Source organism: Grampus griseus, assembly GCF_964374135.1.
Source record: "Grampus griseus genome assembly, chromosome: 3".
NCBI classification, from domain to species: Eukaryota; Metazoa; Chordata; class Mammalia; order Artiodactyla; family Delphinidae; genus Grampus; species Grampus griseus.
In genome coordinates, this window is record NC_139019.1 from 57,452,915 (window position 1) to 57,469,105 (window position 16,191).

Consider the following 16,191-nt stretch of genomic DNA (forward strand, 5'->3'; position numbering starts at 1 on the left):
ACCAACTTAATTTCTGAAATGTAATCTAGGAGGGGGAAAAAAATGACAGTTCTTTCTCTGAACTCTAAATGTTTCATTCTCCAAAACAGGATCCTCAACTCCGAACAAACCAGCTTAGTGAATAATTCCAGAGCTTCTGTCCCTAAAGGTTCTGTTTTGATTAAATCAAATCATTATAAATTTCAAACAAGTATAAAATCTTAAGGAAACTACAACTACCTTATAAAACATGAAACAAACGAAAAATATGAAATACATCCTGGAAATAGTATTTGTAAATGCTTTTTGTGGAAAGTTAAATTTCCACTTAAGGATTTTGTCCCCTTTTCTTTTGTTGAAACACTTGGGAATACCTGTGTGTGCAGACGGTTAATGAAAGAATTGCCCGCACAGGGGAATCCTTAGGTTTCGGGCTTGACTGCAGTGTCAGTGTGTTTAGGCTTGCTGAGTACCCAGTGGTTAATCCCTTGGAAGGGACTTTAGGACAATTAAGATTCTGGTTAGCTTTCATTGCCAGGCAGTACGAGCTCTATCAATTTATTGGGACAATTTGCTGTAACTTTTAGAGTGCCTAATTTGGAAGACATTTTTATGAAACATGGCCTCTTACTTCAGTCACGGGCAAGAAATCCAACAGAACTTATTCTTCTTATTCAATATGAGATTCTTTGGAAGAATACGTGTAAAGCATAGGAAAGAAGTGATGCAATCATATGCTGAATACGAGAGCCTGGGGTAAATAGTCTTTTGTTTCTTCATAACATTTAAAATAACAAACAAAAAACAGAATCAAGAGTGAAGTTAAAGGTGTCCAGAATTTTGAAGCAAACTTTGAGGAAGCGAGCTGGGCTTCATCCAGATTCTTGAAATTTATCTACCATTAGGTTTCTGCTGATCTAACTGAAGTAGACTTACCTACCCCCCAAGTGTCCAATGGGGGCTCCTCATTAGGGTTAACTCTTAGGAACATATTAACCCCAAAGTGACACTATTTGTTTCTGAGAAATTACAATTATTTTTAGCATATAATCTTTCAATGTCTAATTAGTTCCCTCAGAGCTACATGAGAACTTCACTTCAGAACTTAAGCAAAGGGAAGTAGTTTTATGCATGACTTGAATTCTACGTATCTGAATAAGCAATGCACACTTTCTTTGAGCATGAATTCCACAAATATTTAATGAACATAGAGTCTACATTTTGTCCCCATCCTTTAACACATTTTCACACTTTATTTTGTAGAACAGTTTTAGATTTACAGGAAAGTTGCAAAGATGGTACAGAGAGTTCCCATACACCCAGCCCCCAGACTCCCCTAGTTTCCCTTATTATTAACATCATATATTATTATGGTATATTTGTTAAAATTAATGAACCAGTTTTGATACATTATTATTGACTAAAGTCCATCCTTTATTTAGATTTCCTTGGTTTTTATCTAGTTTCCTTCTTCTGTCCCAGGATACCATATTACATTCAGCTGTGTTTCCTTAGGCTCCCCTTGACTGTGAGAGTTTCTCAGACTTATTTTTGATGATCTTGACATTTTTGAGGAATACTGGTCATGTATTCCATAGAATGTCCCTTCATTGGTAATTTTGGGGTGTTTTCTCTATCATTAAACTGAGGTTATGGGTTTGGGGAGGAAGACCACAGAGGCTAAGCGCCATTTCCATCACATTATATCAATAGCATATAATATCGGCATGACTTGTCAGTGTTGATGATGACCTTGATTACCTGGTAGAGCTAGCGTTTGTCAGGTTTCTCCACTGTAAAGTTACTCTTCCCCACTCCTCTTCCCATATCGTGTTCTTTGAAAGGAAGTCATGATGTGCAGCCCACACTTTAGGAATGAGGAGTTATCTGTATGCTTCCCTGTGGGCAAAGTGTCTAAAACTATTTGGAATTCTTCTCCATGGGAGATTTTTATCCCTCTCACTTATTTATTCAGTCGTTTATGTCAGTATAAATTCATGGATATTTATTTTACACTTTGGGTAGTCATCTAGTACTACTTTATTCAGAGTGTTCTAGCTTTGGTGATGAGGGACTCTTTCAGTTGGCTTCTGTGTCCTTTCTTCATATTCCTGTCATTGTGGGGTTTTATCTTAGGGTGGTGAATATTCTTTACGATACTATACTGGTAGATACATGACACTGCATTTGTCAAAGCCCATAGAACTTTATGGCACAGAGAGGAAACTTCAGTGTGTGCAAATAAAAAATTAAGAGGTTGGAGGATCCTGTGATGGAATGCAAAATGTAGCAAAACAACCTAATTGTACTAAAAACTTTGGAAACAACCTCACTGTAGAGGATGGGAGCAGGGTGCAGACCTCAGTAACTTTGGAAATGAGTAGAGTCTGTAAGAATAAAAGCAAAAGAAACTGTACATAAGCATGTCTTCTAGGTGAGAAAGTTGTTTCCCATAGGGGTACAGGTTAACATTTCTGATACCACTATTAATATATACTGGAAATAAGTAAGTCAATGGATGATGGAGAGTAGGTGTCAGGTTTTTCACTATTGGAGTGGGAGTTTACAGAGAAGCAAGGGGAGGAGGCCAGAATGATCCATGTGCTAATGAATGAGCGATGTGGACATCACTATGTACTCATGATTAGTTAAAATAGATACACATGGTTGCGTATGGAACTATTTGTAGGTACGTGTATATACCTAGGTTAGGACACACATATTTCATTGCTGTGTCAGTTGAGAGGGCCTAGAAGCAGCAATACTCCAGTAGCATATACAAGATGAGCCCACCCTTTAAAAAAACCCCAAACAAACAGGATTATCCATCACATTTTGTGTGAATTTCAGCTTCAGAACTGTAGGCTTGATAACACTTATATTAAAACGATTTAAATTCTTTGCTCTTTTAACTTATTTACATGTGAATGACCGTAAAAGTCTATAGAACAATAGGTTGAACTTTGATGTTAAAATTGATTTAAAAAAAAGTTTGTGAATAAGTCCATATCATGTAAGAAACTTTTTCCGAAGGTTTGGAAAAATTAAAATTGGAACATTATCAGAAAAAACTTCAAATGTAATCATAGATGTTGCTTCCCTAGGTGCCTCAGCTCTTCCTACTATGAAGAATTTTTTTTCTCCTCAGGCTGTAACAAGATACTTTCCTCCCCCTCCATCCTTTCTCTGTCCAGACTTATGGCCCATAACCTTGCTTCTTCCACCTCCAGGGACCCTTACATTTACTATCCACAGCTGCCTCTTCAGGACAAATTCAAAATTCTTCATAATGTATCATTCAGAAAAACTTAGTGAATTTGTCCTAATTCTTTCCTTTCAGGTTATGCCCAGGAACTTCAGTGTTTAAGACAAAAAGAGGTCCACCAAGGATCTTTATTTCCTTAAGAGAATCAGCTAAGTAGAACCTGTATCTGTAGCAATACTAAATGCTGGTGGAGGCTTTGACAACATAATTCTTTAATATGTTACTTTGGTCAGAAAATCTATTATTTTCCTATCCTGAAGTGTTTTTGAGAATTTTTTTCTCTTTTTGTATTACATGTGGGTATATGATAATACAGGTAATTTCATTTGTTGGACTTCTAGGTTGTGTCTGGGTTTTTTCCCCCTTAGATAATAGGATGACATAATGGGGCATATCAGAACTTTCGGAGGGGCATGCAGAGTTTTTGTTCAAATAAATCAAGGTAATTAAGGTAGATAAGAATTAAAAATGTTCTCATTTTTAAAGTAAGGTGGTATTATGAATGGTGGCACCCTGGGTTTCTAATTTATGACCACCATTGTACCATGCTCCTACTTCATGTCTATTTTATGTGAATTCAACTTTATAGGCTCTATTAAAAAAATACAACAGGGAGGGGAGATAGGGAGAAAAAGAATAATTTGAACCTCAGGTGGTTCTACACTCAGTGAGTGTAACAGCCCTGAGTGAGCATGAGGCTGGACGTGAATGTGCGCTTCCCTCCTTGGGGCTCACAGTGAGTGTATCTTACGCGTGGATGTGAGCTGTGCTTTTAAGACCTTTGTTTTCTGTAAAACATGGCCTCTCAGTGAAAGCCAACCATTTTTTTTTTTTTTTTGCGGTACACGGGCCACTCACTGTTGTGGCCTCTCCCGTTGCGGAGCACAGACTCCGGATGCACAGGCTCAGCGGCCATGGCTCACGGGCCCAGCCGCTCCACAGCATGTGGGATCTTCCCAGACCGGGGCACAAACCCACGTCCCCTGCATTGGCAGGCGGACTCTCAGCCACTGCGCCACCAGGGAAGCCCAAGCCAACCATTTCTTCTGGTGCCCGACCGAGGTAACGATGTTCTCCAGCAAAGAACTGTTTCTGTTGAACTTAGAGTGATGACATGGTGCCTTCTAAGAGGTTTTTGAGGAAGACTTTGATCATCTCTGACTTTCACCTAATGCTGGAACTTGAACTACATGAAATTGTCACTGTTTAGGCTGAAATTATCCAGGATAGGCTTGTCCTTGCATCATGGGTCCTGCTGCCTTTTGTCTGTATTTTTTTTGATTATTATTATTATTTTCCCCAAGAATCATGTTTAACAGTGTTAAAAACTGTAGTCTCTGGTGGTCAAACAATGGAGCAGAAAAGCAAAACAAATCCTCCTCTTTCTGTCTCAGTATGATTTCCTTGGAACTTCTTTTCATTTTGCCGTGTCTCTGTTTTGAAAATCAAGCTATTACTCTTGAGATAAAGATAAGAATCTTTCAGTGTCTATAATATAGGAGAGAAATATAATGAAAGGGAAACTTTATTTACAGTTAACATTTAAACTAAAACTTAGTGAAAACGTATGTTCTTTACTGTTATAATCTCATTTGATCCCTACAACTCTTTGAAGTATAGATATCCCATTTTATAGGAAACAACTGAGGATCAGAAGGTATGAGTGACTTGGTGAGGACCACTAAGTAAATAAGTGACAGAATCCAGATATATAGATCTTCCTTGACTTATGATGGGGTCGTGCCCCAATAAAACCATCATAAGTTGAAAATATCATAAGTGACAAATGCATTTAATAAATCTAACCTGCTGAGCGTCCTGGCTTAGCCTAGCATATTTTAAATGCTCAGAACACATCCATTAGCCTACAATTGGGCATCATCATCTAACACAAAGCATATTTTATAATAAAGTGTTGAATATCTCGTAATTTATTGAATACGGTCATGAAACTGAAAAACAGAATGATTGTATGGGTACAGACTGGCTGTAAGCATAGAGGGTGTTTACCCTCCTGATCGTGTGGCTGACTGGGATCTGTACTCGCTGACACTGCTCGGCCTCATGACAGAGTGTCATAGGGCATATCGCCAGTCTGGGAAAAGATCAAAATTCAGAATTCCACGTCCAGTTTCTACTGAATGCGTGTTGCTTCTGCACCATCGGTAAAGTCGAAAAATCCTAAGTTGAACCATCATAAGCCGGCGACCATCTATATAGGTCTCCAAAATCCCGTACTTTTTCTTTTCAGCTTGAGGCTCCTTAAAAATATGAATGTAAAACACAGTTTTTGTCCTCAAGGAATTTTGGATCCCATCGGAGGATAAGAAAACTGTACAAGTACTGTAATTTAACTTGAAATATAAATACTCTTCTAGGGAGGTTCAGTTTTATCATTGTTGAGAGGTAGGTGACAGCATGTGTCCTGGATAATTGAGACTTTATGGAGGTTATTTTCTAAGTAAAGGATGTTCTAATTAGAGCGGGCACAGTAAGGCTGATGAAATCATTTACATTCTTATGTTGTCATGGTTGTATGATATCTGGTGAGAAAGTGGCCTTGGGGATATATCATTGAATTCTGCCAACTGCAATTGCAATCAGCCTGTCAGAGAAAGCAAAGAAATTAAGCCGTTGAATATGAATGAGATGTAAATAACATCTTGAATTAATTTAAATGCAATCACATTGACCCAATGCTGGGACAAACTCAATTACTGTAGAAAACAAGGAGGATAAATGACCCATATTCAGGAGAAATTCTTTGGTAAGAAAACGAGTTGGCCTAAAAAAAGACTGTCAACGCAATATTTGATACTCCACTTTTTATGTTAACTGTGCACACTGCTGGTCAGTAAACTCAATTTATTCTTTAAACCATGTCAATAAATAATAAAGCAAGTGAGATTGGAAAGTCTCTTGTTGGGTTTCTCATGTGTACTTGTTGGGTAATTCTAGTAGTTTTATTGCCAGAATAATTTCTATATCAACAATCAGTTGATATGGAATTGGTCAACAAGGACTGTGCTTTGGGGATAATTAGATTGAGATGCACCTACCTGGCATCTCAACTCAAGAACTGCATTTTACAAAGTTCTTTCATATCTCTGCATTGTCCTGAAGGTCTTCTGACCTGTCTCTGACGCTTAAGAGAGGAGCAGCCCACTCCAGTAGTTTGTTGACCTGGGATTTATCCCAGGTTTAGTGGCTCTAAAACTTTAGTGGCTCTAAAACTTTACTTTGCATGATAATGAGAAAGATAACAGTATTTCCTGACCCAGTACCTTCATTTCCAAATGGTGCTTGTCTACACTTGTGGAGGTTCCCTTCCTAGGGTCTCTGGACATCTCTCAGGCAGGCAAGAGTTCTGTGCACACCCCAAGTATTGTAGGGAGCCTTAGAGAACAAAGGGTTTTCTCCACCCAACAGTACTGCTGTTTGCAAACGTAGACACTGTTACGATGAATAAAATGCAAATATATATTTAAACACTTTACCAGAGTTCGCATAGCATTTTTTTTTGGTCAAGATCCACACTTCAATTAGCAGATATTTACTAAGAATATTACAGCTGTCATATAAAGATCCTTCGTCTACGGGTTGGGACTTAACTGTGTAAATCATTCATTCATTTAGCAGCTGCCTACAGTGTTCTAAGTCCTAAAGCTGAGAATGAATGGAAACCCATTCACAAGATTTTATCTATTTTCTTATAGAAAGTTGTGTATGGACTAAAACTCTCTTATCTGATAGTAGAGTTGAGAGTAATTTTTCCTTACAGTTGCTCCAGCTGAGTAAGAAAAATATGTACTTATTCTTCAAATAAAAGGTCACAAAGTAGAGAATATATTTTTTGTTTTAATTCAGTTGTGATGCTTGTCATTACATAGCTTACAGCTGATCTACTTGTATGCTATATTTACATAGCAACCCATATGAACACAGAGGTGACGTATGTAATTCTGAGTTCCTTCGCATCTAGCTGTACCCCTCACCCAACCCCAGCCCAATCAGACAGGATTAGCTATCAGGGAGCAGGTTATGCATCTGTTTTCTCACACAGCATGGCACGAGAGTGCCAACGATTTTTGAAATAATTGAAGTAAAGAGATGAATGTTAATTAAGACACATATTGTCATGTTCCAGGTCTGCAGAGTTGAAAGGATCCTCACACTGTTTCCACTCTCCTTTAGTTTATTTGGCCGTCAGATGCCCTCAAAACAAAAGACAATACTTCTGTGAAAAGAAATGCTTAAAAGAGACTCCCGTATGAGACTTGGGATCTACTTTTTTTCTGCTGCAGACCCTGGCTGCCGTGCTGGAGCTATTTAGGGCCCATGTATCTGTGCGCCTGCCGGTGGGGGTTTAGAGAAGTAAGTTTGAGCAGTGTCAACGATTTATGGGGAGGCAGTAATGGGCTTCTACTGAATGCTAATTACTGACGAGTTGTTCAGGGAGACTGTGTAAGAACTGTCGGTTTGTGGTAAATTAGTCGCTAGCTCCATTGAGATGGACTGCGAGTTTAGATCAGAGCCCCAAAGGCGCCCAGCTCCTTGTGACGGATGGCCAAACTTGGTGACAATTTGAGAAGAAACGCCCCAATTGTGCTAAACGGTAAAGTGGATGGCTTTACATGAATTTAATAAGTACAATTCTGGTTAAAAGTTAAAGCTTCCAAGCCCTTTTGGATTAAAAGGATGGGGAGACTGGATTGTTAAATGAATTATCAGAGTTGTTTTGGCTCTTAGATCTGAAAAGCTGCCAATGGTATGAAAGAATAGATTGCTCTGGAAAAATCCCTGCCCTGAGTATGACGGCCTTTATTTGTCTGTGTACTGGAGCTTTCTGGCTGTCCACACGCATAAACCTCAACCTTTATCTCATGCTGCACAGGGTGGCTTTTCTGAGAAATGATCCTCTAGCTCCCGACCAAAACAGGCGTCTGCATTGGGAGGGTTTTCTTCAGTCTCAGGCGGCTCTCTTTCAATTCGCAGTTACCTTTTTTCTTCATTTCCATTTCCAGCAAACGAGAAGAGAGTTAATGATTCATTTGCTCCCAGTGACCTTTTGAATAACTGGACTGCGGTGTACCAGTACCACTCTGAGCTGCTGTGCTCGCCTCCTTTTACTTTCCCAGTTTGACTTGCATATTTATAGCCTCCTTCTTGGTCTACATGCCTGAACGCCTGAAGGAAGCAAAACATTTATTGCCTCTCCCTCCCGGTGTTCGCAGCTTTCACCCAGCCCCATTCCTTCCTTTTACATCACACGGGAGACTCGCCTCCTGGCTGGGGATGTCCGAGTTCTTCCTGAGTCTCTGCTGTTGAATCTGTTGATTTCATCAAGACAAAAAGATGGATTCTGACTCGGACTCACCTTTTAACTACTCGTGGCCTTCCTTCCCCAAAATGAAGATTCGACGGAGGGCGTCCAAACAAGGTAGATCGCGCGATCTTTTACTACCCCCAGAGCCAAACCAGGCATCTTCCTGTTCTTACCTTTCTTTTCCTCGTTGCTTTGCAAGACTCTTTCTGATAAGTGCATGTTTATACATGTCTTTATAAAACTCTTATAATATAAATATTTTATAGATAGACTTCTAAGGTAAACCTACTCATCCTTCTTGTGTTCCTTTCACTTTAAATCTTCCTTTGTGCTGTATTGTGCATGCGCTATTCCTTTAAAAAAAAAGAGGGGGGAGTTTAGTACAAGGTAAATGTTTCGGATTCATTTGCTCAGTTACCTTGGTGTTACCTTGACAATAAAGTGTCTTGTTGATTTAAATGTGTCTGGTCTTTGTGGGGTGTGCAGAGAACTATGCGTGCGCTTAGTACCGGGTGTCCGCTGCATTTGTGTTTTAGTTTTCAAGTGTGTGCTAATTAAAAAAATTTTTTTATACCTAACAAAATTCTTTCTTTTCTACTCTACTTTCTTGATTTTGTAGATGCTCTAAGGAAGGGATTTTAAGAAAGTAATTTCAATAAGAAAGCCTCTATTTCTCCAGGGGACGCAATCACATATTAAAAAGTTTATTAACGGTAATTACCAAGTATGCAAAACGCTTTACTGCCAAAGGCAGAAGAGCTATTTATTTGCAGCGTGATAATAATGGAGTGGCTTCACGCTGCTTATTCCCCCTCACCTGCAACCCACTCTTGTGGTGCAGGTCTTGGAAACCAAGGGACAAGTTGGTGTTAGGGAACAGCGGAGGTTCCCTGAGTATCTGGTGCACCATCCCCAGCAGATGGTGATTGTTGCCTTCTGTTTATCAAAACTAGAAAGGTAGTGAGTAGCCCTTTCTTGTGTTGTAGAGGGACTTTATGTGGTTATGTTTTTAGTTCCAACAGAAACATTTTTGTGAGCTTATAAGCAGAACAGGTGTTTCTGAAAGTGGGCCGCCTCTGTAGCTTTGTCCTGGGGGAGCAGAATTCTCTCTTGAGAACAGAATGACCAACCGTATCACCCTGTGCTTTACCTGGAGAAAAATGGAAGCTGGCGGTCGTCACTGTACCTGTTTCATTTCAAGGCTTCTTTTTCCTTCTAAAATAAAATGGAGGTGTGTGTGTGTGTGCGCGCGCACGCGTGCGTGTGTGTTTGCTCTTGGCTGGGATCAAGGCTGATTCCAGGAATACAGTGGGTTGACTCTCTAGGGATAGTAGAAAGCCTCGCCCTGAGCAAATCTCCCACGCTATTCATTGCCATTCTTGAAATTCTATCACTGGGGACTTAACACATTTGTACAACATTCTACTTTCCTTATATTCTATTTTAAAATGTAATTGCTTCTTCTTTGGGGGTAAAGGGCCATGATATAAATGCAGCTTACCATTAATTGTTTCGGGGGGAGGGGAGGATCTATAGGGCGCACAAATGTGTGCATGTGAAAGCAAGCTCAGACTCAGATGGAAAATGGAGTAAAATGTTAACAATAGGTAAATCTGGGTAAAGAGGATGTATTGGTGTCCGTTGTGCTATTCTTATTCTTTCAACTTTTCTGGAAGTTTGAAATTGTTTCCAAATAATTTTTTAAAAACTTTTAAATGACTTCTGAGAGGGGAGATACACGAAGTCCTTAATTCCTTAGAGTGAATATTATTAGTTCTTGTACATGGAGAAATTCTTGAGGGCAGGTAGCAGTTCTGTAAGACTGCTAAATCTTTGTGCTAATTCTCATCCAGTTAAATTTGGGGAATAACCTGCTTTATATAGTTTTGTGTTTCTATTGCCTGGCTAGCAGATTGGATGCCTATGTTGTAGGGAGGCCTCGTTAGGTAGCCTAACAGCCTGGAGAGATGTGGGATTAATGATTAGGAGGCCAGTGGAGAACCTTGAGAGTCCAGTGGAGCTGTAGGGAATGCGTTAATCACATTCTCCTTTGAAATCCAAAGCTGGAGCGCAGCCAGTTTGAACTACAGCAGAAAGTCATACCATAGCCATGTATAAACTAAACTCAATTCAAGTGAAAGCAGGTACCTGGGATTTGAAAATGATTAACTATTTGCCACTAATAAACAAAGGACAAGTGAAACTAAGATTGGTAGCAGAGAGCTGGGGATGGTCAGACTGTGTCCCATGCTTCCTTTGTCTGTTAAGTGATGACGACCTAGGTGTGAAGGGTGGGTTTGGTCACACTGTAATGTCAGCTGGACGGAATCCCAGAACCATAGACATTGCAGCCAAAAGGGCCTTAGAAATGACCGGGCCCAACCACCGCATTTTATAGGTGAGTATGATGGGGCCCAAAGAAGTGAAGTGATGAGGAATCATTTGAGTGTTCAGCGAGCATGTCCAGAGTGCCAGGTGCTTCCTAGAGGGTGGGACGAAATAGTGAACCAGACGGATACTGTCCCTGCTTACAGGGACCTTAAGCATTTGGAATGGATCCTACCTCTCCCAGGATACAGAATGTTCCACCTTCATATAGTAGAAGAAACACCAAGGAACCTGATTTTTTTCAGTTCCGTGGTTAGGTTGTGAAAAGCTGTGGTCTCTTGTCCCTTATTCTGTCAGTCTTTAAAACTAAGGTGGCTTGAGTTTCTTCCTTAGTCTTTCCTTCCTTCTAATCATCACCGACATCATTCTCAGGATGTGGGTTCTGGTCTCCTGGGAAATCGTGAAGGGGTGTTGAGGGCTTGGGACTTCTGGCTTATTAGCAAACCTTTCATTTTTGCTCAGAAATATTTTTTATCCTCTCTTCTTTTTTGTGTCCTGATCCTCCTTGTTAGTATTCTCTTTCTTTTAATATCCCCTCCTGCCTTATTATCACTGTTCTTTGATAGACACACATACACATTACTGGTTTGTTTCGAGAGGTGAAAACTTAGAGGGGTTTGGTAATAAGAGGAAAATTGGATTAGCAGAAACCCATCAATACTTATATATTAACTAAAAACCACATCTACTACTTTCTTGAAACCCATCAATACTTATATGTTAACTAAAAACCACATCTACTACTTTCTTATCCTTATTCCCTCAGAAGGAAAGAGAAAAAGATCTAACTTAAAAGCAACGCCTTTGGAAGTGACTGGTGTCTAGAGGGGAATGTGATGTAAGCAGAGGGTGAAAGCAGTTAAAACCAAACTACCCAAAATGTATTCCTGGGATCTCAAAGTTGCCCTTTGTCATATTGTGGGCAGCCCAGGACAGGCTGTACTGGAAACTGAGTGGTTAATGATTGGTGTGGGCCAGAATCCACGACTGTCCACTTCAAGGACTCCAGGAATGCCTGGATTTTTGTTTTGTTGGTTTCAGTAGGAGAGTCAATGAAGACATTTAATATTTACTAATGAAAAATTTTAAAATATAGGGATTGGACTTCACCTAAGTTCCCCATAATTGTTGTCTTTAAAATGCATTTTTAGTATGAATCATCAGGTCCCAGAAAGTGTTGAGCTCTTCTTCTCTCTGTGCCTTTCATCCACTTATGCCGTGTGTCTCATTCTCTCCTACTCCAGCTCATATCCATCATATGCCTCTGTAATGACACAAATGTGAAAGACTGCTTTTTTTTTTGCTGATGCAAGAGGCGATGCCTATTTGGAAACTGAACAACCTTGAAGAGCTTAGCTAGGACCAAACTTTCTGTAGTCATAGTCAAAATAACTCGCAGGTATGTACTGCTCTATTAATCATAATAACCATTGTTTACTAAGCTGTGGTAGGTACTTTATACTTATAACATTTGATTCTCAAAATAACTCAAGATACCATCCCTGTTTTACAGTTGAGGAAACTGAGGTTTAAAGAGTTTTAAAGTTATGTCCAAGTCCATACCAAGAAATACAGGGAACAGAAAGCATGGTAAAATAAGGTGAATGGCATTCATTCGTTGTACACAAGGTGGTTTTCATATGTATTATCTTATAAAAGACCTGTATGTCAGGTGTCATCTTCATTTATTAGTTTGGGGCTCTGAGGCTCAGAGAAATGAGTTGCCCAAGATCAGGGCCAATAAATGCAGAGCCAGACCTGCAACAGGACATAGTCCTTGACTTTAAAGGTTTTGTTCTTCCCAGTGTGTTTCACCCCCTCTTAGTAGAGGTAAGGGATGGTGAATTCAATGGGTAGCTGTCTTTTTTTTTTTTTTTTTTTTTGCGGTACACGGGCCTCTCACTGCCGTGGCCTCTCCTGTTGCGGAGCACAGGCTCGGGATGCGCAGGCCCAGCGGCCATGGCTCACGGGCCCAGCCGCTCCGCGGCATGTGGGATCTTCCCGGACCGGGGCACGAACCCGTGTCGCCTGCATCGGCAGGCGGACCCTCAACCACTGCGCCACCAGGGAAGCCCTGGGTAGCTGTCTTATATTCAAAAGGTGCCACTGTATCTCACCATCATAGCTTCTCCCTGTCCTGTGCATCTTGGACTAGGAATAGAGGTGGCAGTGGACACTGGGGAAGTAAAATGTTAGTGCTATTCCTATGTCTTGTTACATCCACACACATAGTATCTAGTACTGACACACATCGTTGGCTTGTGAGGGAAGAGATGAATGGATGACTGGAGCATTGGATAGTCGGGTGAGGGGCAGAAGAGGCAGGATGAACTGAGAAAAGGATGGTATGGGAGAGGTTCCAGTGTATCCTGGAAGCTTCCCAGGTTTGTCCCAGACAGAGAAAGATAAAGTCCGCGAGAGTGAGTGTGCTGGGAATGGAGATAAGAATCATGAGACCACTGTCTTGGTCTATCTCATGAGCTCATTTAGTGTTTGGAGAGCAGGTGCCCAATCTGAAAAATAATCCCTGACCTGGTACGTATTAAAGGTATGATGACATTTCAGAAGGTTTAATAATTTTTAGAAGTGAGTTACTTTTGTCTCATGGACTAACTTGTTTTCTTCCTGTTTCCTGCCCTCCCTCCCTCCCTTCCTTTCTTTCAAGAAGTTTTATTAAATACATACACAGTTTCATGTGCATGTATGTATCCCATCTAGAAATTCCCCAAAGGATGCCTGAATACCATAGGAGGAGTAAGTCACTACAGAAATCCTTCTTAAGGAAGAGAAACATTTTCCTAAAGGTGACATAACCTACTAAGGTTTCGTTGACTCACAATGAAGACAGATAACCTCACGTGGAGCAGTTTCAATTTCAGACTCTGCCAGGAGGCCTACCTTTGTCAGCCTGGGAGAGGAGGCCCGTTACAAGCCTGTTGCCAAACCACATAGCTACATATTTGAAACTGACTTTTTCCCTTTATTTTGAGTTAGTTCAAATTCTTAGGCAAGATGCATTTCTGCATTAATTCCTGTCAGTGGCAAGGAGGCACTATTCTAATTTATCACCCCATGTTCAAGAGATTCCTGCCTACCACTCTGGTTTTGGGGAAGGACCAATGGTTGTTTATTCAGATATATTAATTAAGGCAGAATGTGATAAGTCCAATAGGGGAGCTCAGGACAAATTACTGTCAAAGTTCAAGGTGAAGAGACCAGTTCATGTTGAGGGCATCATGAAAGGGATGTCATTTCAATAGCCTGGGGTGAACTGGTGGGGTTTTAATAGACTGTCCTTCCAAGCAAATGGGCAGAGTCAGGCATACATAGAGTGTATCAAGGTGATGGACGATAGCCCGGGCTTGTGTGCTGTTGATTCATGGGGCATGGAAACGTAGAAAGGGGCCAGATGTTAACTTGGCCTGGAGAGTTGGTTTTGTCTGCCTCACATTCTCTTGCCCTTCACTGAACAGCACACACATTCTTTAGCGGGCGGCCCCTCCGCTGCTCTGGCCATGGGTCCAAATGACGCTGCCACCTTCTCATATGACCTTGCCTTCCTGGATGCAGTGGGGTGGGCGTCCCACCCAGGTAGCCCAATCGCAACACTCCTCCTGCCTGGACACAGCTGTTGTCCCAGGGTGGGCACATGATCTCAACTTGGTAAATCAGTGTGTTTCCTTGGTATTCTTCAAACTGGAATTTGGAAGGTGATGTCTTCCTTCTCGGGTAGCAGCGCTGGAAGGGTGGGAATGGAAACCGTTAGCTGGGAGAAAGCCGTCTGTAGTAGGAGGAAATACTGCTCACGTGTAAAGAGAAGCAGTCTTGTGGTAGGGTCCTCGTTCTAGTCCTTGGGGGCCTGTTGCTGCCAAGATGCCCCCCTCTCAAGGCTTGGATATCAAATTCCTTCAGTTTTGGAGTTGCCCTCACATGGCTTCAGTAAATCTTTCCCCTCCCCCTTTCACTTTTTGTTTAGCAAGTTCAGGTGACTATTTCTCCCTCTTCCAACTAGAAATCTCTAACTTGCCCTTTAAGATGCAGCTCGAGGATCCTTTTTCTGGAAGCCTCCCGTGAATTCCCTTGAGTTCATCGTTCTCTCCTTTGTGCCACTCTGGCTCATGTATATTTTGATAACAGCCCTCACATTACTGTATCACAACTATTATTTAGTGTCCCTCACCCCTAAGACACTGAATTCCTTGAAGGTGGAGCCTAGCTGACCTGTTTTCACATCTCCAATAGCTGGATCACAGAAAGCAGGCAGTAAGTAGTGAAAATTTTACTACACTACACTCAGATGCTTTTCATTTTGCCTTTATTTCTCTATTTTATCTATAATAGATCTGATCTTTCTTATGAAGTCCTACCCTCTAGACAGTGGGGACAGGAAAGGGTATATTTTAGTCTAACATAGAAAACTTGGTCCGATGCAATAATGAAAATAGTCATTTTTGGTAACTGCTCAGTCTTTTTAAGGAAAATATCTACTCTCTCAGATTTCTTCCTCCTCCTCTTCCTCCTTTCTTGCCAGGCTGGCATTGAATGTGATTTCCTGGTGAGGGTGGGGGGTAAGTTGGTGGTAGTGTGGAGGAGGCCCCAGGGTCCTCCTGGTCTCTGCTGCAGATCTGCTGACCTGAGCTCTTCCCTGAGGCACCATTGTTCTTTTAAGTGTTCTGGCATCTGTGACCACAGTCCTGCAGCTGGATCCTCTCCCCGGTGTTGGTCGGGACCCAGGACTCTCCTTCACTGAGTTGGCCTCACCTTGGCTCTTACACTACAGAGACCTTGGAATCTCTGCCTCTGGCTGACACGCTTCCCTAAGAACATCTGGTACGGGGCCCTTTCCTCTGCACCATGGTGGGCCTGTGGTCGGCCATGAGGACTCATCTCAGTCACTTCCTGTTCTTCTCAGAGGCCTGTGTGATATTGAGGATCCGTTCTCACCTCTCAGGCAACTGGGAACAGCCCAGGAATGCCTGCCCTGGCCCTGCTGCTTGCCCTTGCTCTCTCACCGAGGATGCCTGGTGGTGGTTCTCCTTGTGATGGGGTGGGGCAGCCTGCAAGGTGACCTCCCTCAGAGTCCCGAATGGAAGGGAGAAAAGCCAGGCCACCCCCAGAGTAGCCCCCGACCTATCTCACACTGTTCCCTGCGGGCAGAGAAACCACGGGTCTTGTGCCTTTGGTCTCCGTTGCCCCTGCCAATGGAAAGCCCTGGTTAGGAATTGTAACAAAT

The 16,191-nt window shown here is 41.5% G+C and overlaps 1 protein-coding gene across 4 annotated transcripts in view; it reads left to right on the forward strand.

Annotated features, from left to right (window-relative positions):
- ARHGEF28 (Rho guanine nucleotide exchange factor 28) overlaps positions 1-16,191 on the forward strand; it is a gene marked incomplete at its 5' end in the record, with an annotated part of 260,851 nt that overhangs the window by 120,004 nt on the left and 124,656 nt on the right. Inside the window, one exon of one of the 4 annotated variants that reach the window (XM_082652389.1) lies at positions 8,600-8,684. The exons of the other annotated variants lie outside the window; for them this stretch is intronic. Within the exon in view, the coding sequence (XP_082508515.1) occupies positions 8,600-8,684 (85 nt within the window). Of the gene's footprint in view, positions 1-8,599; positions 8,685-16,191 lie in introns of those variants that run through there. 4 annotated transcript variants of the gene reach the window in all.